Raw genomic sequence first — 26,886 nt, 5'->3', positions numbered from 1 at the left:
TTTTTTTAATTTTTAAAGTTAAACTTTATAGGAAAATACACCTATTTCAGTATGCTTACAGTTGCCTTTGAGTTCACTTCCTCTTTTGGCCCTTCTCTGCTTTTCTCTGCTGCTATACTTTACTACAATAGTAGGGACACAGTATGCTGCTCTGCTTTTGAGGACTATGTTGCACTAAATTATCTTCACTCTTTCCCCTTGGCCCTTCTCTATTTCAGTACTGATGACTCACCCTGGTAGACCTGTAACTACCAGGACTGGTGATCAATGGTCCAGTCCTTGATTTTCTTAGCACTCAAACGAGGCAGATGAGCTACAGAGATTACTCAGAGGCCCAGGTCAGCCAGTGAAGAGACACCTAGAGGGGCAGCTGCATAGTCAAGATGTTGGGGCTCACTGGAGTGATGGATCTATCAGACTACCATATTTGCAGCCTGCAAATCTTGACCATGCTGCTCACCATCCCTTCCTCACTGACCTCTGAAACAGTGGGTGCTCTGTGGAAGAAGCTTAAATTTTGAAGTTGGCTGAACTAAGTTCAAATATAGTTTCCACCACTTACTAGCTTCATGCCTTCGATTAAGGTCCTTAACCTTCCTAAATCTTAACATGCTCATCTATAAAATAGGCCTTATCCTACTACAGGGATTGTGGTAAGGGGTAGCTGATTCAATGAACATAAAACACAAATCAAAGCAAGCTCCTAGCAAGATTTTGATTTGACAGATGCCGATCTTTATTCTATCTTGTCTGCTATTATTTTTTTATTACACATTAAAGATAGGAATTTAATTAATGATGAAGGTATATTGGGGAGAATATGGTTGAGTAACTGGTGATTATTTTATACAAGTGCCTTTCCATTAGGAAAATAAATTATTTTAAATCCTAACATATAAAATGTCACTTTGAAAAGTTGCATTTCTCTAATGACTAATGTTTTGTACCCTTTCCTCTGTTTACCAGCCATTAATAAATCTTGGGTGAAATGTCATTCAAGATTTTTTTTTTAAGATTATATTTATTTATTTGACAGAGAAAGAGAGAGAGAGTAGAGAGAGAGCACAAGCAGGTGGAGCGTCAAGCAGTGGGAGAGGGAGAAGCAAGAGCCCCATGTGGGGCTCAATCCCAGGACCTTGAGATCATGACCTGAGCTGAAGACAGCCACTTAACTGACCGAGCCACCCATGTGCCCCCGAGGCATTTTTTTTAAAAATCATGTTTTCTTATTTTTGAGGAGTAGTGTGAAATAAGAAATATGTATGTTGGTTACTGCCCTCAATTCCTGACATAAAGCTCCTAAAACCCTTATAAAATAAGGATGCTAGAATATTTTGTTCTAATATTTAATCAAATTTGACCTCGCTGGGATCCCTGGGTGGCGCAGCGGTTTAGCGCCTGCCTTTGGCCCAGGGCGCGATCCTGGAGACCCGGGATCGAATCCCACGTCGGGCTCCCGGTGCATGGAGCCTGCTTCTCCCTCTGCCTGTGTCTCTGCCTCTCTCTCTCTCTCTCTGTGACTATCATAAATAAATAAAAATTAAAAAAAAAATTTAACCTCACTTTCTGACACAGACCTCCTAAGAAGACCTTTGTAACTTCCTGAGTGATAGGGGCATCTAACACTGAGGTCCTGAATCCTTTGGAACTTCATGGGTGATAGGAACATTTTTTGCTCTAATGAGGTGACTCTTGGTGGGCTCCTAGATGGGGACTGGTCACCAAAAAAAGACAGCCATGTTTAGAAGCTTAGAACACTCAGTTCCACCCTCCAATCTCTGGAGAGGAGACAGGGGCTGGAAATGGAGTTAATAAATCAATCATGTCTATGCGATGAAGCCTGCATAGAAATTCCACCAGTTCAGGGTTTGGGGAGGTTTTGGGTTGTTGGACACATTTATGTGCCGGGAGAGTAGCACACCCTAGGTCTACAGGGACAGAAGTTCTTCTGCTTGGAACCCTTTCAGACCTCAACCTAGGTATCTCATCATCTAGCTATTCACATGTAACCTTTATCATATCCTTCACTGTACAACACACTGGTAAACATAAATGTTTCCGTGAATTCTGTGAGCTGTTCTAGCAGATGATTGAATCCAAGAAAGGAGTCATGGAAACCTTCAATTTGTAACTAAACTGGACAGAAATTGTGAGTAACCTGGTATGATATTGTGATTTATGACAAGAAATATATTTCATCTTCATCCACTGTTCCTGGCACATAGCTCCTAAAACCTTAGAATTTCCTATACAGTAGCCCACCTTATCCATGGTTTTATTTTCCATAGTTTCAGTTATCCATGGTCAACCTCTATCTGGAAGCAGATGATCCTTCTGACATACTGTGAGTTCAGTAGTAGCCCAGTGCTATACCACATACCCAATGCTATGTTACTGAACTTACTTCATCTCATCACCCAGGCATTTTAGCATTTGATATCACAAGAAGGGTAAGCACAGTACAATAAAATATTTTGAGAGATCACATTCATTTATTGCAGTATAGTTATAATTGTCCTATTATTATTGTTACTAGTCTTTTACTGTGCCTAACTTGTAAACCAAACTTTACCATAGGTATGCATGTATAGGAAAAAAAACCTACTTACATATAGAGTTCAGTACTATCTGCAGTTTCAGGCATCCACTGGGAATCTTGGAGCATACCCCCTACTGACAAGAGCGGGGGGGGGGGGGGGGGGGGGGGGAGGGACACTACTGTACAAGACCCATAGGGCATCATTTGTTATACTATTTGCCTTTTGTCCTTAGTTCCTCAAATAGCTCCAAAACCATAAAGGTAAAAGGAGTGTCTTGTCATTCATGACAAGCCCCTTTCAACCACACCCGAGTTAATGTTTAGGAGCTAACTTTGTAAATCCTAAGGTGCTGAGGGCCACTTGCCAAGAGAACCCACCATCATTAGAGACTTTCAGTCCCATCTCCTTGACTCCCAATCTCCAGAATGGAGAGAGGGGCTGGAGGTTGAATCAATCAGTGGCCAGTGATTTTATCAATCATACCTATACAATAGAGCATCCACAAAAACGCCAATGAAGAAGCTTTAGAGTTCCCAGGTTGGTGAACACCTAGAGATGGTGAGCGGTAAGCCCAGACAGCACAGAAGCTCTATGCCCCTTCCCTCATATGTTGCCCTATGCATCACTTCCACTTGGCCATTCCTGAGTTATAACCTTTTATAATAAACCAAAAATCTAGTAAGTAAAATGTTTCTGAGTTCTGGGAGCTGCTATAGCAAAGCAATCGAATCCAAATACAGGGTGGTGGAAACCCACCTATAGTTCATTGGTGAGAAGCACAAGTAATAACCTGGACTTGCAATTGGCATGTGAAGTGGGGACAGTCTTTTGGGACTGAGACCTTAATCTGTGAGATATGACACTGTCTCCACGGAGATAGTGTCAAAATGGAGTGAAATTGTAGGACACTTGGTCAGTATCCGCTAAGAACTGGCAAACTGCTTGGTGTTGGGAAAAACATATATCTACCTGGGGACCACCTGCTTGTGATTGGCCTCTAAAGCGGTGGCCAGTGACTAAGCCCTTAACCTGTGGGATTTGTGCTCACTCTGGTTAGTGTCAGAATTGAACTGAATTGTAGGACATGCAGCTGGTTTTGGAGACTGGTTGGTGGGGTAACCCTACACATCTGATGTCCAAAGTAGTGTGACTGAAGTGCAAAAATAAAGAATAAGCAGTTTGCCTTAAAATAAATATTTAATCTATTTATTCAGATACAAGTCCTTTGTCAGGTATATGCACTTTGAATATTTTCTCTCAATCTGTGACTTTCCTTTTTCTTTTTTTAAAAATATTTTATTCATTCATGAGACATAGAGAGAGAGGCAGAGACACAGGCAGAGAGAGAAGCAGGCTCCCTATGGGGAGCCCGATGCAGGACTCGATCCCAGGACCCCGGGATCACGACCTGAGGTAAAGGCAGATGCTCAACCACTGAGCCACCCAGGTGCCCCATAAATTATTCTCTTTAAAATTATTTTCTTGATTCTTCAGTTTCAAAAAGTTAACTATAATGAATAAGAATATATTTCAATTTTAAAGATATTAAAGTTCACTAAAATATTGTGTCTTACGGTTTGCATTGTTTCATTAAGATTCAAACACAAATTTAAAGGAGTCACATGGATTGTCAGAACTGCAGGAATTTACGTTCCATTTCTTTGCCTTTACTTATTCCTTAATATTTATTCATTTAAGTAATCTCTACACCGAATGTGGGGCTCAAACTCACAACCCCAAGACTAAGAGCACATGCTCCTCTGACTGAGCTAGCGAGGCATCCCTTCTTTGCCTTTAAATTATGTACTATTATTTCAAATCTACTATTTAACAAGAGACTGTCCTGTATAACGTTGGTCAGAGTATGAGCTACACTTAGAGAAAGCTCAAATGATTTCTAACCATTATAAATCCTAAACTTTTTCTTTAAAGGGCCAGATATTAAATACTTTGTTTTACCGACCATGTATGGTCCCTATTCCAACTACTCAACTCAGCTGTTCTAGTGTGAAAACAACCACAGACAATATGTAAATGAATAAACATGGCTGTAGGGGCAATAAAACTTCACTTATGGACACTAAAACTTGAATTTCACATATCATTTTCATGTCATGTGGTATTGTTCTTCTCTTGATTTTTTTCAACCATTTAAAAAATGTAACAACCATTCTCAGCTCACAGGCTGTACAAAACAGGCAGCAGGCAGATTTAGGTATGTCATTTACTGACCCCTCTAGCCAAGGGAATGTTTAAGTTTTGTTAATATTCCTTGCTGTCCCCCTTTGTAGGACAGGTCTATTTGTAGTTCACCCTTACACTGAAGGTATAACCCTTTGAGTATAGATCTTTTTACAAGAGGTCTTTTATTAGACTGGCCAACTTTGGTAAGCTATAGTTTGTCTCCCACCCTTGATACCCTGAGTTGTAGAAATTGAGCTCAGGGTCCCAATTCTTTTGCACAAATTCCTGGGGCAAAAGGCAGCTTTGTGCTACTTTACCTCTCTGGATTTCTGTATTCATACTGCTTTTGGCCTCTGAATTTTTTGAATTTCTTGCCAGTTCAAACATTTTGCCCATCATCAATTGCAGTTTTGACTAGGAGGGTTAGAGGATTTTGCTTCTGCAGAAACAGAGATCCTCTATGCACAATCATTTTTATTTACACTAGCTAAAAGCACTGTGTCGTTTTACCCTCTTTTCTTACTTTATAATTTTTAAGTTTTGGAGACTAAAGTCCTAGGGAGACTTTTCGATTTCTTCCTAAGAGTTATACTTCACTCCAGGCTAACATCTCTTAATAAAAGAGTGTCAATCTTAGTGCAATAAATGTAATATTGTTTGACTAGGGTGCCTGTAAATGTGGGCAGAAACTTGAAGCAAGATTTAGTTACTGTTATAAACAAATCCTGGATCTATTATTAAATGGCAAATAGAATTTTAAGTTATATCAGTAAGGAATAGCAAATGGAAAAAATAACATTTCTAGATTATTTTGTCTATTCAACCCAACTCAAAAGATGTAGGACTCAGTAAGATTTCACAGGCCATCAGCTTTTAAAGAAGAATCATTTAAGTTTCATTGTCTATATGCTCTGAACTGTCCACATCAATGCAATGTTGAAATGTATTCTCTAAAATGAAGTTTGTGTAATCTAATTCAGAAGTATATCCTGATCCTGATAAAATTACTTTGTACGGACAGCTTCTAATAGACTTTGCCAAATAAAAATTTATGCTGTCAATTCAGTTTTTAAGTATCATTCAGAAAAATCTGTACATTGGGATGCCTGGGTGGCTCAGTGGTTGAGCATCTGCCTTTGGTCCTGGGATTGAGTCCTGCACTGGGCTCCCCCCCGGGAGTCTGCTTCTCCCTCTGCCTATGTCTCTCCCTCTCTCATAAATAAATAAAATCTTAGAAAAAAAATCTGTACATGAATCCCAAATTCCTTGCTCCCTCCTCTTTTGGGTGAGAACATTAAAGTTTATTCTCTTAGCAAATTTCAATTATATAATACAGTATTATTAACTAAGTTACAATGCTGTATACTAGATCCTCAGACTATCTTATATCTAAAAGTCTGTACCCTTTTATACACTATTAGCCACCCCAGACCCCTGCCAGCCCCGACAACCACTATTCCATTGTTTCTATGAGCTTGGCTTTTTTTCTATTGAACATATAAATGATAACATATAGTATTTGTCTATCTAGCTTACTTCACTTAGTATAATGTCCTCAAGCTCTATCGATGTTGTTGCAAATGGTAGGATGTCCTTTCTTCTTATAGCTGAACAATATTCCATTATACAGGTATATACACACACCACATCTTCTTTATCCATTCATCCATTGATGGACACTTGGGTTGTTTCCGTATCTTAGCTATTGGAAATAATACTGCAATGGACAGAGAAGCACAAATAATTCTTCAATATCTTGTTTTCATTTCCTTTGGAATATGGCCTTTTCTTGATATGATTAAAACAAATTCTGGATTATCAACGTAATTCATGTTTTGTAGATGCTTCAGTTTTGGTGACTAGGCTTATTTTGTTTTAGATGGCCTAAGGCTGTTGGATTAAGAATGTGGCTGGCCTTTGTCCCTGTCTCATGAGGTAGCCTCTAAACTCTTTGCATTTTCCCAGTGATAGGAGTGTCTTTGTTATTTATGGTGGACTCCAAGAGAGTTTCTGTTAATGAAATGAATCAGGATGGGGACTGGACAAGACAGAAAGACAAATCATATGATTAGAAGGTTGGGACTTTTGAGCCACGTAATATCAACCCCACCACCAGGAAGGAGAGGTAGGGACAGAGACTGAACGGAACCTCGTGGCCAATGATTCAGTCAATTGGCTATGTAATGAAACCCCAATAAAAATTCTGGACACTGAAGCTCAGATGAGCTCCCTTGGCTAGCTAGCGATACTCTATGCACTATCATACATCAAAGGAGGGGTGGTGTGTGGAGGAAAATGTTCTAACTACATGGGGAGAGGACATGGAAATTTCATTATTTGGGGCCCTCCCAGACCTCATTCTAAGAGTCTCTTCTTTTAGCTAGTTCTGACATGTTACTTTTTTGCTATAATAAAACTATAAGTATAGTGCTTTCCTAGTTCTGTGAGTTGTTCTAGTGAATAATCAATCAAACCTGAGGGAGTCATGGGAACCTCCCAAATTTGTAACCAACTGGTCAAAAGTGAGAGAAGTCCTGGGAATTTTCAAGTTTGTAGCTGGTATCTGAAATGAGGGTAGTCTTGTAAAGCATTGTACCCTTAACCTATGAAGTCTGGTCTAACTCTAGGTAGTTAGTATTGGAATTGCATTGCAAAGGCTTTACTATACTTACTGCCATATGTATTCCTATGCTGCTTTCTCTACCTTCAAGTTCCTTGGTTCATATAGGAGTTGTGACCGTTTTTAAAAAGTAAACCTACTTTGTATTACATGATTTTTTATAAAGCATTGTAATATAATAGCAGTGATTATTTCTGAAGTAATTAGAAATCAGACATATTTTTATCCAACAAATTTTTATTAAATATATTTCATAAGTACATTCTAGTTACTAAGATACAAAGATAAAATACATAATTTCTGCTGCCAGAGAGCTTACAGTCTAGGGAAGACTCAGACAAACCATTATAGTAGAATTAATCAATGCTATAAAAGAAATATGAAATAGTAAGTGTAGCAATGCCAAAAGAGTAGATGAAAAAGAGAAGCAAGAGGCTTGGAAGAAGTGACATCAAGACTGAAGTATGAGAGCTGATCAGAGAATAACCAGGAGGAAGAGGTTAGAAGGGCAAAAGAGAAGCATGGAAGGTGGAGAGTGGAGTGCTCCCTGGACCTGATAGAAAGTTGAACTGCATACAGGAGGTAAGTGTTGTGGTTAGAGAGAAACACGGAGCCAGAACACATGGCCCCTATGTACACTATGCTAAGAAATTTGGATCTTATCTTGAATGTAATGGGGAAGCACTGAAGAATTTCAAGCAGGGGAATACATTCATGAGAGATAAGTTTCAGAAAAAATAGAGCAGCGTCTTGAATGGATTATACATCAGATGAGACTGGAATCAGTCTTAGGAAGTGAGGAAGTAACTTTGGAGGAAAACAGTAAGTTTTCCAGTAAAACAGTAAGTAAGTATAGAAAAAAAGGAATTAGAACCATGAGACATAAACAGATAAAACTATATTGGATTCAATTGAATTTGAGGGGATAAACACCAGAGGGACATTAGGGTTTGATTTTAATGGTGCTTCTCTTCACTAAAAGGAATTGAAGAGAAAAAAAGTATCTATGGTAGGAAGAGTACAGTTCAGTTTGGCACATATTGAGATTCTGTGGAACAAAGTATAGCAGACACACAGTTGAATGGAGAAGGTAGCTCATGAGAGAAACTGCAAATGAAAATACAGATATGAAAGTCATTAACTTGATTAGTTTTTTTAAAGATTTTATTTATTTATTCATGAGAGACACAGAGAGAGGCAGACACACAGGTAGAGGGAGAAGCAGGCTCTTCACAGAGAACCCGATGTGGGACTCGATCCTGGGTCTTCAGGATCACACCCTGAGCCGAAGGCAGACACTCAACCACTGAGCCACCTGGGCGTCCCTGAAAGTCATGACTTTAAAAGTGATTTTGGAGCCATGGGAGCAAATAAGATCATTAAGTAGGAGTTTGTTTTTTTAAAAAAGAAAAAAAAGAGTAAAACCAAGAAAGGAATCCAGAGAACAGCAATATTTGAGGACCAGACAGAATTAGAACATACAGGAATTCAAGAGAAAACAGTATCTGCATCCAGTAGCAGATTGTTCCCTGGTTTAATAACATGCAGGTCATGAGAGACCATAGCAAGAAGAGTTTCACAGAAATAGGGATGGAAATCAGATAAAATGGATTAAGAAATGAAAGGGATGAGAAATCTGAGATGACGTCTGACCATATATTCAATACACTTGTGTGTGAAAGAAGGAAAAGTATAAGGAAATACCTAGATGAGGACAACAATTAGAGGGAAGCTGTTCTGATTTTTAAGATGGGTACATTCTAATAGGCTAAAAGGAAAAAGCCAGCAGGGAGGGAGAAGTGGAAAATGTGGAAGAGGATAACAGATAAGGCAAAGTCTCCGTGACAATGGGAGAAGAGATTCAAAGAAATTCAGACAAGGGGTAGAGGGCATGTGTTTATCAAACAAGATGAGGAATACTGTATTCTGAGTGGGAGAAAAAACAAAGAAACGATGGTACAAAAAGCACTATAAAGAGAAAATTTAAGTTATAACTCATATTTATAGGACAGGGAATTCAGGAACAATGGAATTCCAACTAATTAGCAGGAAAGCCAGCTAATAGTTGAAAATGATACACAAGTAACAATTTATGTACATTCTCTACAGAAGAGTACCATGCAAAATATCAGGCCCAAAGAATAAGAAATAATTCCACACCATGTTTCCTTTTCCTGAGGATGCCAGGAATTAGCTATTGAAATGAATAGCTAAGTGGAAATTCCTGTTTCTGCTAAGTACACAGAAAGCATGGCCATACTGCAGAGGGATATTTATAACATTTTAAACTAGTAATCACTACTCATTTTTCTATGAACACAATTTCATAAAAACAACCCACAAAAACTGACTGAACTCATCCTCTAACTAAAATTTTACAATAGAACTTTTGGCAGTCTGCATAAAGAAAAAAAAAAGCCACTCTGAAATGATGATATTAAATAGTTGGCTAGGATCTTCACAAGGTGAGTGACTCATTTCTGCACACCAACCCCACTGGCACCTGATTCACATTTATGCCTCCACAAAATAAAAATTACTTCATGCAATGGATCTTCAAGATTGCTTGTAAATTAGTAAATCAAATCAAATAGAATATCAAGTGTCTATTTCATTCATTTAATAAAGATACATTTTACCTATGTCTCAGTTGCAAAAATGAAAAGAACACTGCCTCTGCCTTCCAGGAATACAAACTCTACTGGTGGACCGAAAAACAATGAATTATTGTAAGAGGGTATGCACTACTAGGTGTAGGAAAGAGAACACAAAAAAGATACTCCTTTAGTTTAAGAAAGGTTTCCTGGAACAAAGAATATATAAATTAACTCTTAACAATGAAGAGGAGTCTACCTTGAGGAGGGCTATAGGGGTTCTCCAGAGAGTGGGAATGGCAGCAAAATGGTGACAAACAAGAAAAACCTGACTTCCGGAAAATGGGTTTAGCATGCAGTAAAGGATATAAAACAGGGGAATGGAATAAGGATTGGGAAAATCTAAATTAGAAAGGTCTGTATATTATTCTAAGGAATTTTGACTTTTATGTATAGATATGACAGAAGAACTGAGAAATTTTAAAGAGATTACAATGAAATTTCTTTTAAAAAGAGCACACTACTGCAGCATAAAAGATGGGTTGGGGCAATACTTGAGATAGGGAGACCAGTTAGAAGGCTACTCCATGGTACAAGTGAGAAATGACAAAAGCTAGGATTAAGGCTTGAGCAGTGGACATGGAGAGTATTGGGAAGGTACGCGAATTATTTAGGAGACAAAACTAACAAGACATGAAGAGCAATTAATCGGGGTGAGAGAGCATTCTTAGTGTTAGTCTACTGCTAAGAAACTGGCATTCTGGGTAACCTGGAAACTCCAGTTAACATGTCTGTAAGGCTGAAGTCCACCTGCAACACTGTCCCATCTGCAACAAGTTGGGCTCCCTGGAAAATACCCCATCAATACAGTTCCCCCAAACTGTGACATAAATAAACTTTGGTTATCTGGTGAGCAGTCAAACATCCAAGAACAGCTTCCATGTGTTACCTAGATACTATAAAAAGAACAGCGTTAGATCAAGCTATTAGAGCTGCAACCAGTAGAATTAGTCTCCCCCATTCCCTTCTCCCGCTATATTATTTGTACCTCTATTACAGCATGTATCACTGTATATTATCAACTTGTCCCTAGGGAGCAGTTACTGACGATGTGTTCCCCACTTACATACAATCTCCAGAGGGTACAGATAGTAACACGTGCCCAAAGAGTACAGAACACATAGCCTTATCCATGACAGGCACATAAATACTTTTTGTATCAAAGCAGGCACAATTATGGCCAGTTAGGTATTACAGGGCTTCAAGTTAGTTGTGGAAGGAATTAAGCTAAATCTTTGCATGTGATGAACGAACACTCATGAGTGTGCGGGAATCTGTCAAAAATGTGATTCTCCAGAAATAAGTAATAATCTCAGCTCTCTCTATGCCTATTCATTCCTGTGTCTAGATGGTTACAAGAAGGGAGAAAAATCTCCCGACTCATTTTAGTTTTGTTGGAATCTCACCATAAAGTGAGGTTTTTGTTTATAATAATCCAATGTGATGGTAGTCCTAGAAAGGCTTGATGAGAGCTCTCCTAGGACCTAGTTAGTTCTTCATGGTTTTAAACATTAAACTGAATGTAGAGTGCTGTTAACTTAGATCTAAATTTATTTTTATTTTTCTGACATTTGACAGAACTTCTAAATGTAAGAAAATGGTTCCAGTTTGGATTCATGTCAGGTTCTAATCAATCCCTGTTCTCCTCTCCCATTTAATTGTACTCATCATGGTCATCCACATTGGTTTATATAATTTAACACATTGCAACTTACTTTGCCATTGAGTATATTCAAGACTGATTATCACCTCAGACACATCACTACACTTCTCCGTTGGTGACCTCTCTCCTCTTGATTCCATTAAGCACATGATTACTTGACTGCTCTTCTTAGCAGCACTTACACCAAGACATTCTACAAATATTCAGCATCTATTACGAGCAAAGCATTGATACAGGTATTACAAAGAACATAAAGACAAAACACTACCCCTTCCCCTTAAAATCTATAGTCTAACTAGAGAAATAAGATACTAAAAGAAATCAAGAGAAAGGAAAGAAACTGCAGCTTAGGTGATGTGGGAAGATACCAGAGATTAAGAGCTTCTAAACTACAATTTAAAGAATAAGATTCCTGCAGGATAAAGTAGAAAAGGAATATTCTATGTGAAGGCAACAACACTGAACAACAGGTGGTGGCCTTTTAAAATTGAGACATGGTATCAGATGATTAAAGAAGACTATCAATACTGGGGCATGAATCTCAGCACATGTTGTCCAGGGAAGACCACTCTTTAAAGTGCTATTTCAGCATGTAATAAGGGACACCTGGGTAGCTCAGCGATTGAGCATCTGCCTTTGGCTCAGGGCGTGATCTTGGGATCCGGGATCGAGCCCCACATCGGGCTCCCTGCGTGGAGCCTGCTTCTCCCTCTGCCTGTGTCTCTGCCTTTCTCTGTGTGTGTCTCTCATGAATAAATAAATAAAATCTTTAAAAAAATTTAATCAGCATGTAATGATATGGCATGTAGCATTTAAAACAAACAAAAAGTCAAGTAAGACAAGATCCAGAGTATCTATCCAAGGAGAAATACAGCATGTGAAAAAGTTTAAGAAATAGGCTATTGGTCACTGGGCCACCATGAGCAGTCCAGTAGTCTGTATGTAGTCTATGTGAATGGCACTTCTTAAAGTTGTGCAGTGCACAACCTGTTCAAAAGTACTCACTGACCCTGACAGTTTCAGACAGGTAAGTACTTAACTTTTTAGAGATCTTGCTTTTAAGAACTCACTTAAGGTGAGATGGAGCTGAGGGTGAAAAATCAAATCTCTCTTGGAAGACTGAAATAAGTTGTATGGTTTGATCTCTTGAAAAAACAAGGCAGAGATGCATATAGTGACGTAGTAATGAACTAGGTACAAGACAAGGAACTCTACTACTGAGAAACACAGGGAGGCCAGGCAGAAGCACAGATGAACAGGAAGCGAATTAAGAAATGTTAAGTGAGACCAGTATCAAATTAATATGATTCTGAGTGCAATTTCTATGGCCCCAGAGTATTATAGGGCCATACCCCCAAACCTTCTCTCTACTGATGGGAGTTTAAATGGTCACAGAACAAAATTATTAAGAAATTTTTAAAATGTTATCAAATCATTATTCAAGAAAAAAATGTTCAGGGACACCTGGGTGGCTCAAAAGTTGAGCATCTGCCTTTGGCTCAAGGTGTGATCCCGGGGTCCTGGGATGGAGTTCTGCATCGAGCTCCCTGCATGGAGCCTGCTTCTCCCTCTGCCTGCGTCTCTGCCTCTCACTCTGTGTCTCTCATGTATAAATAAATAAAATCTTAAAAAAAAAAAGTTCAAAACTTAGTTTTTTAAAGTTATTAATACCACTTCCTTCTTTCATTACAAAATAACATTTTAGCTACATTATAATTTTTATAAGCTTCAAGCATTATCCTGGAAATCCATGTTTTCTGAGTACCAAATATTCAAATTGCAAATTCATTTTTTTAATGGGGAGGGACAGGGTCCTGAAGTGTAGTTTTACTTGAATATATAGAAATTGTATAAAACCAACTGACCAGAGAAAAATTTTTGTTTGATAGTAATATTAACCAATGTTAATTGGTTACTATGTTGTAGGCCTTTGGACATACACTTTACTCATGTTATTATTATATTTAATCCTCACACAGCTTTGCGCAGTGGCAGTATCATAGCCAATGAGGTTTATCCGAGGCGCAATTATTGCTAATATTTAATCCTCACTAAAACCTTAAAGACAGTAATATTTATAATGTTAGCTAACATTTGCTGAGTGACTACTAAGTACAAGACACTGTTAAAAATACTTTATATGAACTATTACCTCATTTAATTCACATGATGGTCCTATGAGTAAGAACCTTTATTATCTGCACATAATGTAACTGAAAATTTGGGAACTTTCCTAAGATCATTATTGCTAGTAAGAAGAGCCAGAACTCAAGTCCTATAATCTGACTCCAAAGCCCATGCTCTTGACCACAAGTTTTTACTGCTTCTGCAATTGGTATACACAGAATAAACAGTATCTTTGACACTACTGTTAGAATTCCATCTAATATTATTTAATGAATATCTCAAGAAGAACAATAACCAGAAGAAAAGATATGATTAATTCTGTATGAGCCTGGATCCCAGTAAGCCATTATTTTCAGAAACTTTAATGAGCTGTGTCAGTGAGTTAAAAAAAAATGGAAAAAGAAACAATGCTATTCAAAGAAACAACAGAAAATATTACTACAAAACAAACCCAAAACCAAATAAAATCAAGTAAAATGCAAGGAAATAAGGTCAGGGTAAATCATATCCCAGGATTTAGAAAATGCAAACCAAATCCACTCCAAGAAAATTAAGTTTGTGGAAATTCTGCAATTTCACATAGACAGGGCTTTAATTTTGGTTGCAAATGTTTCTAGATTTATTGTGGAAAAAAATTACTCTCTATACATATGGTAAATGACCATACTGCTAAATTTGAATAACTCAAGGCCTACACAGTTTCTTAGTGTACATATTTAATCATTACTTATATAGTTTAATAAGACATATTCTAGTTATCTTAATTTCCAGGCTTAAGGAATTATTATATTGCTTCTTTTCATATCAAATCTTTAAAAGGAGGGAAAGTCGGGAAGGAGGAGGAAGAGGAAGAGACTTACTATTGGGGTTTAGAGCCATTAAGTAAAGCAAAGACTACAAAGTGCAAAGAGCCCAGATTGATTCCTGATCTAGAATGCTTTCCATTCCAACCTACTTCTTCCGCAGAAGGAGGTTTCTGAAACCCATCATGTGTGTTAGCAATCATTTAGCTTAAAGCATTCATCTTACTGATAGCAAAACCAATTCAACTCAGTTACTGGCAACAGAGCCAGAAGAAGTGGGCATCCTGACCACAGGCATTCTCTTTGGGCATAACTGTGTTCTTTAAGCACACGGTCATTGCTGCACACATATTAAGGCCCATTTAGAAAAACGGGTTTAACTTACAAGCACAGATTCAGCAATTAAGTAACTGTAGTGCTCCGAATACATACTTCTGCTTCCAAAAAATAAATTTACCTAGAAATGTTTTCAATTAATACCACCTTTTTTCATCAGAACTATAAATTAAAACCATGAGATATCACTACACACCCCCCACTAAAACTAAAGTTTTAAAAAACTTACAATACCAAGTTTGGCAAGGACATGGGGAAACTGGAACTCCTATCAGCAGCTGGCAGAAATGTAAATTGTACAAGTACTTTCAAAACTCGTCTGGCACTATCTACTAAGGTAAAAACACCTATCTTCTAACCTAGCAGTTCCAATTCGTGCATAATGTCCCAAAAGACATGAACATTGTGTCCAACAAAAGATACAACATTCATAGATTTATTCATATTGGCCCAAAACTAAGACACTTAAATATCCATCAACAATAAAAAAGATAGTGATATGTTCATAAATGGAATACTATTCAGCAAAGACAAAGAATGACACTGAGGGGGGCACGTGATGGGATGAACACTGGGTGTTATGCTATATGTTGGCAAATTGAACTCCAAAAAAAGAGATTAAAAAAAAAAGACAAAGAGTGAACTATGTATCATCCAACAACATGAATGAATGTCACAGAAATAAAGGTGAGCCAAAGAAACCAGACATGAAAGAGGACATAATACATGATTCCATTCATAAGAACAGACAAAGTAATTTATGTACTACAGGTCAACTAATGGTTACCTTGGTAGGGAAAGGCATTTCCTGGGGTACAAAGGCCTTCTAGGATGCTGGAAATGTTTCATAATTTGAACTGGGTGATGTGTACATGGCTGTATGTAAGAGCTGTATGAATTCATCCAATTGTACACTTAAGATTTTGAGGACTTTGCTGGAGGCAAGGTATATCCTATCTCCATAGCACTCTTTTGCTCAACCTTCTTTCTCTGAGATTCATCCATGTTGTTTTGTGTTAAGAGTAGTACATTCTATAAATAATAGTGAAAGGGAATAGAAGGGAAGGGAGAAGAAATGGGTAGGAAATATCAGAAAGGAAGACAGAACATGAAGACTCCTAACTCTGGGAAACGAACTAGGGGTGGTGGAAGGGGAGGAGGGTGGGGGGTGGGGGTGAATGGATGACGGGCACTGAGGGGGGCACTTGACGGGATGAGCACTGGGTGTTATTCTGTATGTTGACAAATTGAACACCAATAAAAAATAAATTTATTATTAAAAAAAAGAGTAGTACATTCTTTCTCTTTACTGCATAGTATTGTATAAATGTACCACAACTACTCTTTTTATTTTATTGTTGTTTGGCATTTACAAAGTTTTACAAAAAAGAATAAATTTAATTTTTAGATCCCAAATGAACATCTTCTCTGTTCACTACATTTCATTTACTAAAATATTATTTGCATATTAGCCATCTTATACTTAAGTATTAACAAATTGCTAGGCAACACTTATTTGGTGCTAACCAAGTCTACAGTGCTGAACGCTGTGACAGAATGATAAAAGCAAAGACAGGTTTTCTCATAAAGGGCACCTCAGAGTATAACAATGTTTGCTTAAAATGACCTCTGGCAATCAATAAAATATGATATCTAATCTAATGGATTGGTCTTAAAACTAATGAACTAATTTCACACTACTGTGAAGGAGGAAAAAGAGTAAGAACCAATCTAGATGGGATAGAGATGGTGGAGAAGGCTAGTACTCATAATCTGATAGACTCTGCAGATAAGGATAAAATTAATTTCAAACTCTATTATTGGTCAATGTTTACGGAGTCTTTACCAATTGCCAGGCACTATGCTAAAACCTTTATTATGTATTCTTTCATGTATCCTCACAACAATCCTATGAGAGGTGGTACTATTATCTCTATTTCACAGATGAAACAACTTGAGATTTAGAAAAGCAATCAGGAAACTCCTGGACTTAAGCCAAGGTCTCAATGACACTAAAATCTTAATTCTTTTTTTTTTCCTTAGAGGGAGAGAGGGGGAGAGAATCTCAAGCAGACTCCCCATTGAGCATGGAGCCCGATGGGCTTGATCATAACCCTGAGATCATGACCAGAGTCGAAATCAAGAATCAGACCCTTAATTGACTGAGCCATCCAGGAACCCCCTATAATCCCAATTCTTAACCATTAGGCAAAATTTCCATAGTTATTCCTTTATAAATAAAATAATTTATTTGTAATTTATATATAATTTATATATATAACTCATTTACATATGTGGACGTGCATTCATTCATGTATCTACTGAGCATATGCCAAACCAAATGGACCAAAAAAAAAAAATTCCTGCCTTTGTGGTGTTTATATTTTAGTAGAAGGATATTGACAATAAAAATGGACACAATAAATAAGTAAATCACACAGTTATGTTAGAAGGTGCTATGAGGGGAAAGAGCAGATAAAGTAATTGGAAGTATACAGTTGTTTGTTTTTCCTCCCCAGCAAAACCCAGCTCTGGAAGTGTACCATTTTATAGTTTTGCAGCAGGAGGTGAGTTCAGAGAAGCAGGGCAGTAGTATATTGAGTAGTAAAACCTGGTAAGTCGTTTTTAAAAATTTTGGCTTTTGAGTGAAGGAGTAACCTTTCTCCTTCTCCCACCAAGTCTTGGCTAATTATATGGCTCCCTGAATATATCTTAAAAGGGCACTGTGTAGTTTTTTAAACACAGGAAGAGTGAAACTACTGTATCCCTGATTCTACCCTTTTAGCAATAGACTTTGGAGGAAGGAATACCAAATATAACTTCTAAAGCAATGCTATCTTTATTTTTTTATTTTATTTAAATTCAATTAATTAACATATAATGTATTATTGGTTTCAGAGATACAGGTCAGTGATTCACCAGTCTTATATAATAACCAGGGCTCATTATATCACATGCTAACCTTAATGTTTATCACTCAGTTACCAGCAATGCTATCTTTAATTATCACTTATTTGTGAATTGATAGAAAATGACTATCAGTTAATCTGGGATTGCTAAACTCTACAAATATTAATCAAGATTTACTCTAACAATGAGGCAATCTCTGGGAACATATAGGTTAATATTCTTTATTCACAATGAGGTCAGATGGAGTTTACCCAGTAGCTCTGAGGTCTCCTTTTCAATAGACAAACAATGAACTCAAATAGGAAAATTAGAGGATGGCTTCTTTTAGAGGTAAGTTAATTACAATTTGTACATAATGTAACGCAGTGTCTCAACTGTTATAACTCTAAAATTTAACTACTATGATGTGTTTATGACAATGGAATGGAAAAGCCATCATTATTAACTTCTTATGACTAACTATAACTTTCACATTTTAGGACTACTGCCTGAAGGTCACAGATTAGATATAAGGAAGAATTTCTGACAGTGTGGGTACTAAAAATGAGTTACTGACAAAGGTTATGAAAACAGCTTAAAGCTCTTTCAGGAAAAGCATAAATGTTCACCCTCAGGGATGATTTGGTACTCTCCTACTTCCTAGCAGGAATATAAAGAAGAAAATGCTCTAGGCCTCATTTATCCTTGTTATTCTTTAAACTAAAAAGGCTTTCACTTCATCCTCTTTTTTTTTTTTTTTGGCTCTAGAATTGCAGTTCTTTAAAACCATCCCCCTCTTTTCTACTAGATGGGAGATCCAAATTTACTGTATTACTATGGTATTATACTTTCATTATCATCAAAATAATGCTACCATATTGATTTAAAATTGTCTGAAATTGTTTTAAAGAGAAATTTTCAAAATCTCTGCCTAAATTAGGTGAAGAAATGAGATAATTTAATCAGCTATATGCTTAGCTATGTTTCCTTAGTATGTTCTCTAGATGAGGGGTTTATCTTACATGCAAAATGCAATTAATATGTCTACTTATGTCTGCAACTCTCTTGGAAATGCATCAGAAAATAAGATGGGTTGATGGCCCAGTGAACGGATAAAAACATGTGATAAAGCAAATATAGCACAATGTTAACAACTATAGAACCTGAGGTGACTATATGGATGTTTACTCTAAAAACGCTTCAACTTTTCTATATATTTGAAAATCTTAATAATAAATGATGGGGCGTGGACACCTGGATGGCTCAGTCAGTTATCTGCCTTCGGCTCAGGTCATGATCCCAGGGTCCTGGGATGGAGCCCCAGGTCATCCGGCTCCCTGCTTAGTGGAGAGCCTGCTTCTTCCTCTACTCCTCCTCCCCCTCCCCCTCCCCATCCTACGCACTTTATCTCAAATACATAAACTAAAAAAAAAAAAAAAAAAACTGTGGAAAATTCAATCATATTTGAAATTGTTTTAAATGGTAAGGGAGAAATGTCCGAGTCAGAAAGAATAATTCTGCAGAAAAAGACTATGCAAGACTTTGCTGATTACATTTGTTGAGAGGAAAAAAGATTTCCACAACACCTTTATCTATGTTCAGAAAAGTCCCCCAAATTTACACTTCTATTGAGAAATGAAGGCAAGTAGAAAGGTAAGAACCTTATAGGGAAAGTAGTTAACCGAATTCTGAAGATTAAAAATTGAAATTGCTTCTGTATCTAAAAAAGAGTATTACCTTACATACCCAGAATAACTTCATTTTCAATACAGATTTCCTGAAAGGACATAAACTACACCTTCCTTTCAGCACTGTCCTTTCACTGTAAATACACTTAGAATTACTCAAAGCAAATCTGAAAACAAAAACACATTAAAAAAATGACCGTACATTGGAAAATTTACCTACTCAAGAAGGTAATTATGAGGAGTATGTGAACTGTATCATAAACCTTTTAACACAAATAACTTTCTGAAGTGGCATGAATGACATGCTTTTGTTTGACATCCCATCAATGACTTTTGGTAGTCATCTAAAGCATACCACACCTTGCATTTCATAAAGATTGAAAAATATATCATAACTCAAAGAAATTACTGAGCTACTAGTGTATACATAATGCTCTATTTAACAAACATTTACTGAATATCTATTATGTGGCAGACACTGTGCTAAGCCTTAGGGATGAGAAGATACAGGACCTAACTTTATGAAATTGATGGTTTGATAAGGAAGATACACAAATGGACAATTATAAAACACTTAGGTTGACTTCTAAGTATATGCACAGAGTTTTATTATAATTAAAAGGATACCTAAACTAGTGCAGGGATCTCTGGAAAGGTTTCCTAAATTTAGTCTTTTTTTATGATTTTATTTATTTGAGAGAGAAAGAGAGAGAGCATGAATGGCAGGAAGGGTCAGGGGGAGGGCTGAGGGAGAGAAGCAGCCTCACCACTGGGTGCAGAGCCCAACTTGGGGCTCGATTCCAGGGAGATCGACCTGAGATCATGACCTGAGCTGAAATCACACTTAACCAACTGAGCCACCCAGGGGCCCCCAAAACTTAAAGAATGGGCAGCAGTGATCTAGATAGGAGAGAATGGGAGGAAAGTACTCCATGCTGAGGTGGTAGCCTGACCAAAGTCAAAGGAGAATGTTGTGGGCACAGAAGAGTACCACTAGAGAAGTAGCTCAAGGTATGGAGTGGAGAGACACGAGGCTAGCAAGGTAGGCAGTGGTCACTCTGGGGATGACCTTGTGGGATATGTTAAAGAGCCTCGACTTTCTCTTGACCTCAAAAGGGTTTTTTGAAGGGAATGTCATTCAGACTGCAACTTAGCTAGGTCTCTCTGGTCCCCCGAAAGAAGTATGAATGTGAGGGAAGCACGGTGAACAGGTGCAGGAGTGACATGAGGACCTAAAGAAAGACTGTGATAGTAGGTACGGTTTCTATTGAGAGGCAGATAAGTCAGATTGGATGTGAGGTAACTTCCAAGTGTCTGGCTTGCCTACGTCTATAGATGATAACGCCCTCCATCCAAAGTAGATAGTACAGAAGGAAAAGCCAAGTTGAAAAGATGATGGATTCAATTTTGGATGTGTTGAATGTGATATGCCTCTGGGTTATCTAGGTGATTTCCAGCATAAAGTTAAATATAGGAAGCTGAAGGGGAGATGTGAATGGGAGGCTAAAGGTCTGAGTCAGCAAAATACCAGAGACACTCAAAATTATGAGTGAACAGGGCAGCCCAGGTGGCTCAGTGGTTTGGTGCCGCCTTCCACCCAGGGCGTGATCCTGGAGACCCGGGATCGAGTCCCACATCCGGCTCTCTGCATGGAGCCTGCTTCTTCCTCTGCCTGTGTCTCTGCCTCTCTGTGTCTCTCATGAATGGATAAATAAAATCTTTAAAAAATTATGAGTGTATATTCAGGGTTTTATTATTGCTTCCAATGTCAGCCATTCTACGGGGTATATACTGTTATCTCACTGTGGTTTTAGTCTTTATTTCCTTAATGTCTAATAATTAGCATCATTTCAAAGCTTCTTTGATATTAGTGTATCCTCTTTGGGGATTTATCTATCTTACTCTCTGCGAGACTCTTGTTCAAATTCTTGGCCTATTTAAAAAATTAAGTTGTATTCTTATTTTTGCCTTTTGAGAGTTATGTATTCTTGACATAAGTCTTTTTTTTTTTTTTTGACATAAGTCTTTTAGCAAACATACACTTTGCGAATATTTTCTCCCGTGTGTGGCTTCAACAATATCTTTTGAAGAGCATACATTTTATTTCAGTGAACTTCGATTTCTCAAAAAAAAATTTTTCCCTTACATCATGCTTTTGGTGTTGCACCTGACAAGTCTTTGCCTAAATAATAAGATCACACATATTTTCTGTCTAGGAAGTTTCATGGTTTTATGTTTTCCATTAAATTTATGATTCATTTTGAATTAATTTTTGCTTATGGTACAAGGAATGGATGGATGTTAATGACACCGGATAGAATCAGTCATGACGAGCGTACTGAATGAGAAGTGCAGAGGGCAGATGGAACCTTGGAGAAATCAGATGAAATTAAGGCTTGAGAAAAAAACGTCGGGCAAAAAAAAGACTCAAGGCATTGTATGAAAAAGCAAGCAGGAAAAATCTGAATAATCAACACTGCCTACTAAGATAAACAATGGAAATTGTCTTTTTGACTTTGATGAGGTCACTAGTGACCTTACCAAGGGCATTTACAGTCAAAACAAACCATTCCCGATACCGGAACTACATCTAACCAACCACTTCGCAGGAATTCCCCCGGTGGAAGCGATTGAAACCTGAAATTCCTGGGCACTTAAAGGTCACAGCGGCGGGGGGCAGGGGGCGGGCCTGGGCTTCCCGACGCTGAGGAGGGCTGGGGCGTAGCCCGGGCACGACCCGGGGGCACCCCGGAAGGAGGTCCCCAGGTGGGGGCAGAGCCGAGGCACCACCGCCCGCCGGGAAATCGGAGTCACACCGAGGGCCAAGTGGGCTAACCCGACACCTCCCAGGGAGGCAGCAGTGGGACGAGGGGATGCTGAGGCGAGGCCGGAAGTGCCGCGGCCCGGCCACCACCCGGGCGACTCAGTCCCTCCCGCCCGTCAGCCGCGCCGGGGCCTGGAGGGGAGGCGGCCGTGCGGCCCGACCTCGGGGCCACAGCTCCCGCACTTACCCCGTCCTAGGGTGGGGTCCTTCCCCCGAGGCCGCGCCGGACCCCCGCCCCCCCTACCTCGGCCCGACCGACCCTCCGCGTCGCGGCCCAGCTGCCGGCCGCTCACTTCCGGCCCAGCCCTTGCCTCCGCGCCGCTCGCCGGGGAGCCGCTGACCCGCCCCTCCGGCCAGTCGTAAAGTGCGGTAAAGGCGGCGGCGTTTTGCGGCACCGCCGGTGAGGCCGGCGGCGTGGGCCTTCCGTCCACGCGAGCTCGCCCTGCGGGTAGCTGCTTGTTCGGCGAGGCTGCCGGTTAGCAATTTTGGGGACTCAGCGACAGTCCTCGGAGGGTGACTGACCGCTTTTGATTTGGTGTAACGGGAGAGGCGGCTCGTCCCAGTCCGCGGTTGTAAGGGGCGGGACGCCAGGCGCTCGGACCTCGCTCGTGACTTGCGGTCCCTCGTGCACACTTGCTCTTGGTTTCCACGATCGTCACTAGATTCGGGGAGCCCTCGGTGTAGCTGACACGTGTTTTTCTTGCTGCCTCCGTCTTGCAGTCCCCGCCCTCTTGGACTTTGAAATGCTTTACCTGATCGGCTTGGGCTTGGGCGATGCCAAGGACATCACAGTCAAGGGCCTGGAAATCGTAAGACGCTGCAGGCGAGTGTACCTGGAAGCCTACACCTCGATCCTGACTGTAGGGAAGGAAGTCCTGGTAGGTGCTTACGGCGCCCCAGCCCCTGGGAGGAAAGCTGTGATTTCCATGACCCACGCTGAACCCAGCTTTCGGGCCTGCTGGCTTAAAGCCTTTAAAACACATCCCCAGCCCGTTAAGGATCACAGGACTGGGAGTAACACAACCACCGAGTGAGCTGGAAAATGAAAGGGCGCTTTTTGTCCTGCTTTACAAGTCTGATTTTGTGGCTTTCTCCGGTAAATAGGAAAGTTATTTTACACTCCTGAGGATAGTTACCAAAATCTCTTATTTCATGAGATAGACATTTTTTTTTTTTTTTGAGTTGAGTCCTAATGAGGTAGTGGCATCACCTTAATGAGTTGGTTGTACATTCAAGAAACTAAGCGGAAAGCTTCTCCCTTTGAAGTAGTATATCCGTAGGGAATGGTAATCGCCTTTCTGTCAGTATCCTGTCCAGAGAGGTCTCACCTTTAAAAAGTGCCAGGGAGGCTGATGCACACTCCCTTGTGTGTATTGCGTCAGCCTGGGACTTCCCAACCCTAGGATTTGTTTTTTTTTGTTTTGTTTTGTTTTGTTTTTTTTCTAGGATTTGTTAATATGTCATACGTGTAGCTTGCTCTTGTTAAGGGCTCAGTACGTTTTGGAGGAGGGGCTAGGTGGTTCAGGTGCACTGTCAAAATCCAAATAGAATGCACTGAAGATGAAGGGAGCCATGGACATGCTGCTGTAAGAGGAGGGAGACGTAGAATTGAATGGCCTGTCAAGGCTTGCGAACAAAAAGGTGAAGGTCTTCCGTTCCCTCGGGTTCACAGCCCAGAGAACTCTAGTTTCAGAGTTACTTTAATAGAGAAATTAAAGACTGTTACGTAAATTGGCCATGTCCTGATGTGTGTCTAATGACCAGCTTTGATTTGTTGGCTTTCATTTGTCTGGTTGGAACCAAAGTATCTAAGCTCATGATAATAAATGTTCTTCTCTTACCAGTGATCAAGGAAAACTGGAATCAAATTCATCCAAGAGGATAAATTTATTTATTATTACTGGAGTTCGATTTGCCAACATACAGTATAACACCCAGTGCTCATCCCGCCAAGAGCCCCCCTCAGTGCCCATCACCCAGTCACCGCCCCCCCCTTCCCCATCCACCCCCCACCCAACCTCCCCTTCCACCACCCCTTGTTCGTTTTCCAGAGTTAGGAGTCTCTCCTCTTCCGTCACCCTCTAATTTTTCCCACTCATTTTTCCTCCTTTCCCTTATAATCACTTTCACTATTTTTCTTTTTTTTTTTTTTTTAAGATTTTATTTATTTATTCATGAGAGTCACAGAGAGAGAGAGAGAGACAGGCAGAGGGAGAAGCAGGCTCCATGCAGGGAGCCCAACATGGGACTCGATCCCGGATCTCGAGGATCATGCTCTGGGCTGAAGGCCGCTAAACCGCTGAGCCACTCTGACGTCACCCCTTTCACTATTTCTTATATTCCCCGTATGAATGAAACCATTTAATGTTTGTCCTTTTCCGATTGACTTACTTCACTCAGCATAATACTCTCTAGTTCCATCCACATCAAAGCAAATGGTGGGTATTCGTCCTTTCTAATGGCTAATATTCAATGATATTCATCTTTATCCATTCATCTGTCGAAGGACATTGAGGCCAAGAGGATAAATTTTTATAGGATAAAAAGTCAGGGCATGGCACAGAGGAAAGTTGGACTTGACTTTAAGCCTTCTCTGTTACATGTTACCATGTCACCTTGGACAAGTCGTTTAACTTTAGTTTTTTAGTTTGTAAAATGGGGCTAAAAATGCCTACATCAGGGCTCCTGGGTGGCTCAGTCAATTAAGCATCTACCTTTGGCTCAGGTCATGATCCCAGCATCCTGGGATTGGGCCCAAATCCAGCACCTTGCTCAGCGGGGAGCCTGCTTCTCCCTCTCCCTCTCCCTCTCCCTCCATCTGCTGCTCCCTCTGCTTGTACTCTCTCCCTTTGTCAAACAAATGAATAAAATCTTAAAAAAAAAAACCCTACCTCTTAACATACGTTCTTAACATAGTGCCTATTGCAAAAATGTTCAAAAATGCTAGTTGTTAATAGACACATTTCCAGATTTCTCTAAACCTTAGTAACTTCATTTGTGAAAATGGAGATAATAACTAGGTGGAGGGTTATGTATGTTTTTATTAAGATGATGTATTTGAAAGTGCTTTGTAAACTTTAAGTGTTAGTTAAATGGTAGTTTTGGTCGCTGTAATTTTTTCAAGTATATTTTTTCCAAGAATGTATTGTTGGGGCCTGGCCCAGCTTCACCTACAGGTAAATTATGTATACTTTGTTAAGGTGCTGGAATATCTGTTCCTCCATATAATAAGTGCTAATATTTATAGAATGTTTACTATGCACTATAATGAGTGTTTCACATGTAGAACAGGATTATTACTCTGTAATTACTGTTCACATTTTACAGGCACAGAGAAACTTGCCCAAGGTCCTACAGATGATAGAGCCAAAATATGAGCCAAGACAGTCCTGAGTTGAGAATCACCACTCTTCACATTTATACCATACAGTGTCTCTGTATACTCAGGGGTAGAAAATAGCTTCACAAAATAATGATTTCAGAGAATGTCTACAGAGAAGATAGGATTCAAGCAGAATGATCCAGCTTGAATCCTCCTATCACAAAGTTCCATTGGTCTGCTCTTCATGACCTCCTCCAGGTCCTTAGTTCATGTTTTTACCTGAGCAACTTGCTATGCAACCTCAACCACCTTTAATGACTTTTCTGCAATAAAGTAAGGTGTAAATAAATTCATGCCTTTTATTGCCTTCTAAGATCTCAGAACCACTTTCTCTTCAGTGACTTCCTTTCTGTTTCATTTCTACCTCTTTCTTTCTTAAACAAATTGATTTTTAAAAATTGTTGATGTTCTCATACCTGCGTATACAATCTGGTCTCAATAACTAAATTATTATATAGTGGGAAAAAAGATTGGAAAAATATTTTCCTTATTGAATGTATACTTTCTTTTATCAGTAATCACACAAAAAAGTATTTTATAAATGGCACACATGGATGTTGCTAAAGTGATCTGGAATTTGGGGCACCTGTATGCCTCAGTCAGTTAAGCATCCGACTCTTGGTTTCAGCTCAGGTCCTATGGTCTCCTGGGTCTTGAGATAGAGCTCCAGTTCTGATTCGCACTCTGTGGGGAGTCACCTTGAAGATTCTCTCCCTCTCTCTCTCAAATAAATAAGTAATTTAAAAAAAATCTGGAATTTGTCCATTCTTTTAAAAAAAAGATTTTATTTATTTATTCATGAGAGACACAGATTCAGAGGCAAAGACACAGGCACAGGGAGAAGCAGGCTCCATGCAAGAAACCCAATGTGGCACTCGATCCCAGGACTCCAGGATCACACCCTAAGCCAAAGATGATGCTCAACCACTGATCCACCCAGGCGTCCCCCTGCCCTTTTTTTTTTTTTTTTAAAGATTTGAAATTTATCTATTATTACATTGAAAGCTATTGTTTTCAAATTACCAAACAGGGAGTAGTATTTATATGTTCTGTATTACTCAAAAGTAATTAAACTAGAGACCGCGAATCCAGGAGTTTCATTTTGAATTTCTTTAGTCACTTTCTGTGAATAAATTAGATCTTTTATGCCAGTTTGGTGTAATACATCTGTAGTGC

General features: G+C 39.2%; 1 protein-coding gene, 1 long non-coding RNA gene and 1 pseudogene across 8 annotated transcripts in view; 2 read left to right on the top strand and 1 right to left on the bottom strand.

The window, feature by feature from the left end:
- LOC144318563 (uncharacterized) overlaps positions 1 to 22,649 on the bottom strand; it is a 153,129-nt gene extending 130,480 nt beyond the window's left edge. For 3 of the 6 annotated variants that reach the window (XR_013384562.1, XR_013384561.1, XR_013384563.1), the window contains exon 1: positions 22,516 to 22,649. This is a non-coding gene — a long non-coding RNA (uncharacterized LOC144318563). Of the gene's footprint in view, positions 1 to 6,260; positions 6,442 to 11,713; positions 11,872 to 22,515 lie in introns of all 6 variants that reach the window. The other 3 variants (XR_013384567.1, XR_013384566.1, XR_013384564.1) reach the window with 3 other exon arrangements.
- Positions 13,639 to 13,753, top strand: LOC144319856 (U4 spliceosomal RNA; annotated as a pseudogene).
- Positions 22,054 to 26,886, top strand: part of DPH5 (diphthamide biosynthesis 5) — a 36,508-nt gene continuing 31,675 nt past the window's right edge. Inside the window, exons 1-2 of one of the 2 annotated variants that reach the window (XM_077905632.1) lie at positions 22,054 to 22,164; positions 23,049 to 23,206. In XM_077905632.1, the coding sequence (XP_077761758.1) occupies positions 23,072 to 23,206 (135 nt within the window). In that variant the 5' untranslated portion in view covers positions 22,054 to 22,164; positions 23,049 to 23,071. Of the gene's footprint in view, positions 22,165 to 22,701; positions 23,207 to 26,886 lie in introns of those variants that run through there. The other variant, XM_077905631.1, reaches the window with a different exon arrangement.

The sequence above is a fragment of the Canis aureus genome, chromosome 8 (assembly GCF_053574225.1).
Source record: "Canis aureus isolate CA01 chromosome 8, VMU_Caureus_v.1.0, whole genome shotgun sequence".
In the NCBI taxonomy this organism is placed as follows: domain Eukaryota; kingdom Metazoa; phylum Chordata; class Mammalia; order Carnivora; family Canidae; genus Canis; species Canis aureus.
Note: the sequence above shows the minus strand (reverse complement) of the source record. Positions and strands in the feature narration are given on the sequence as shown.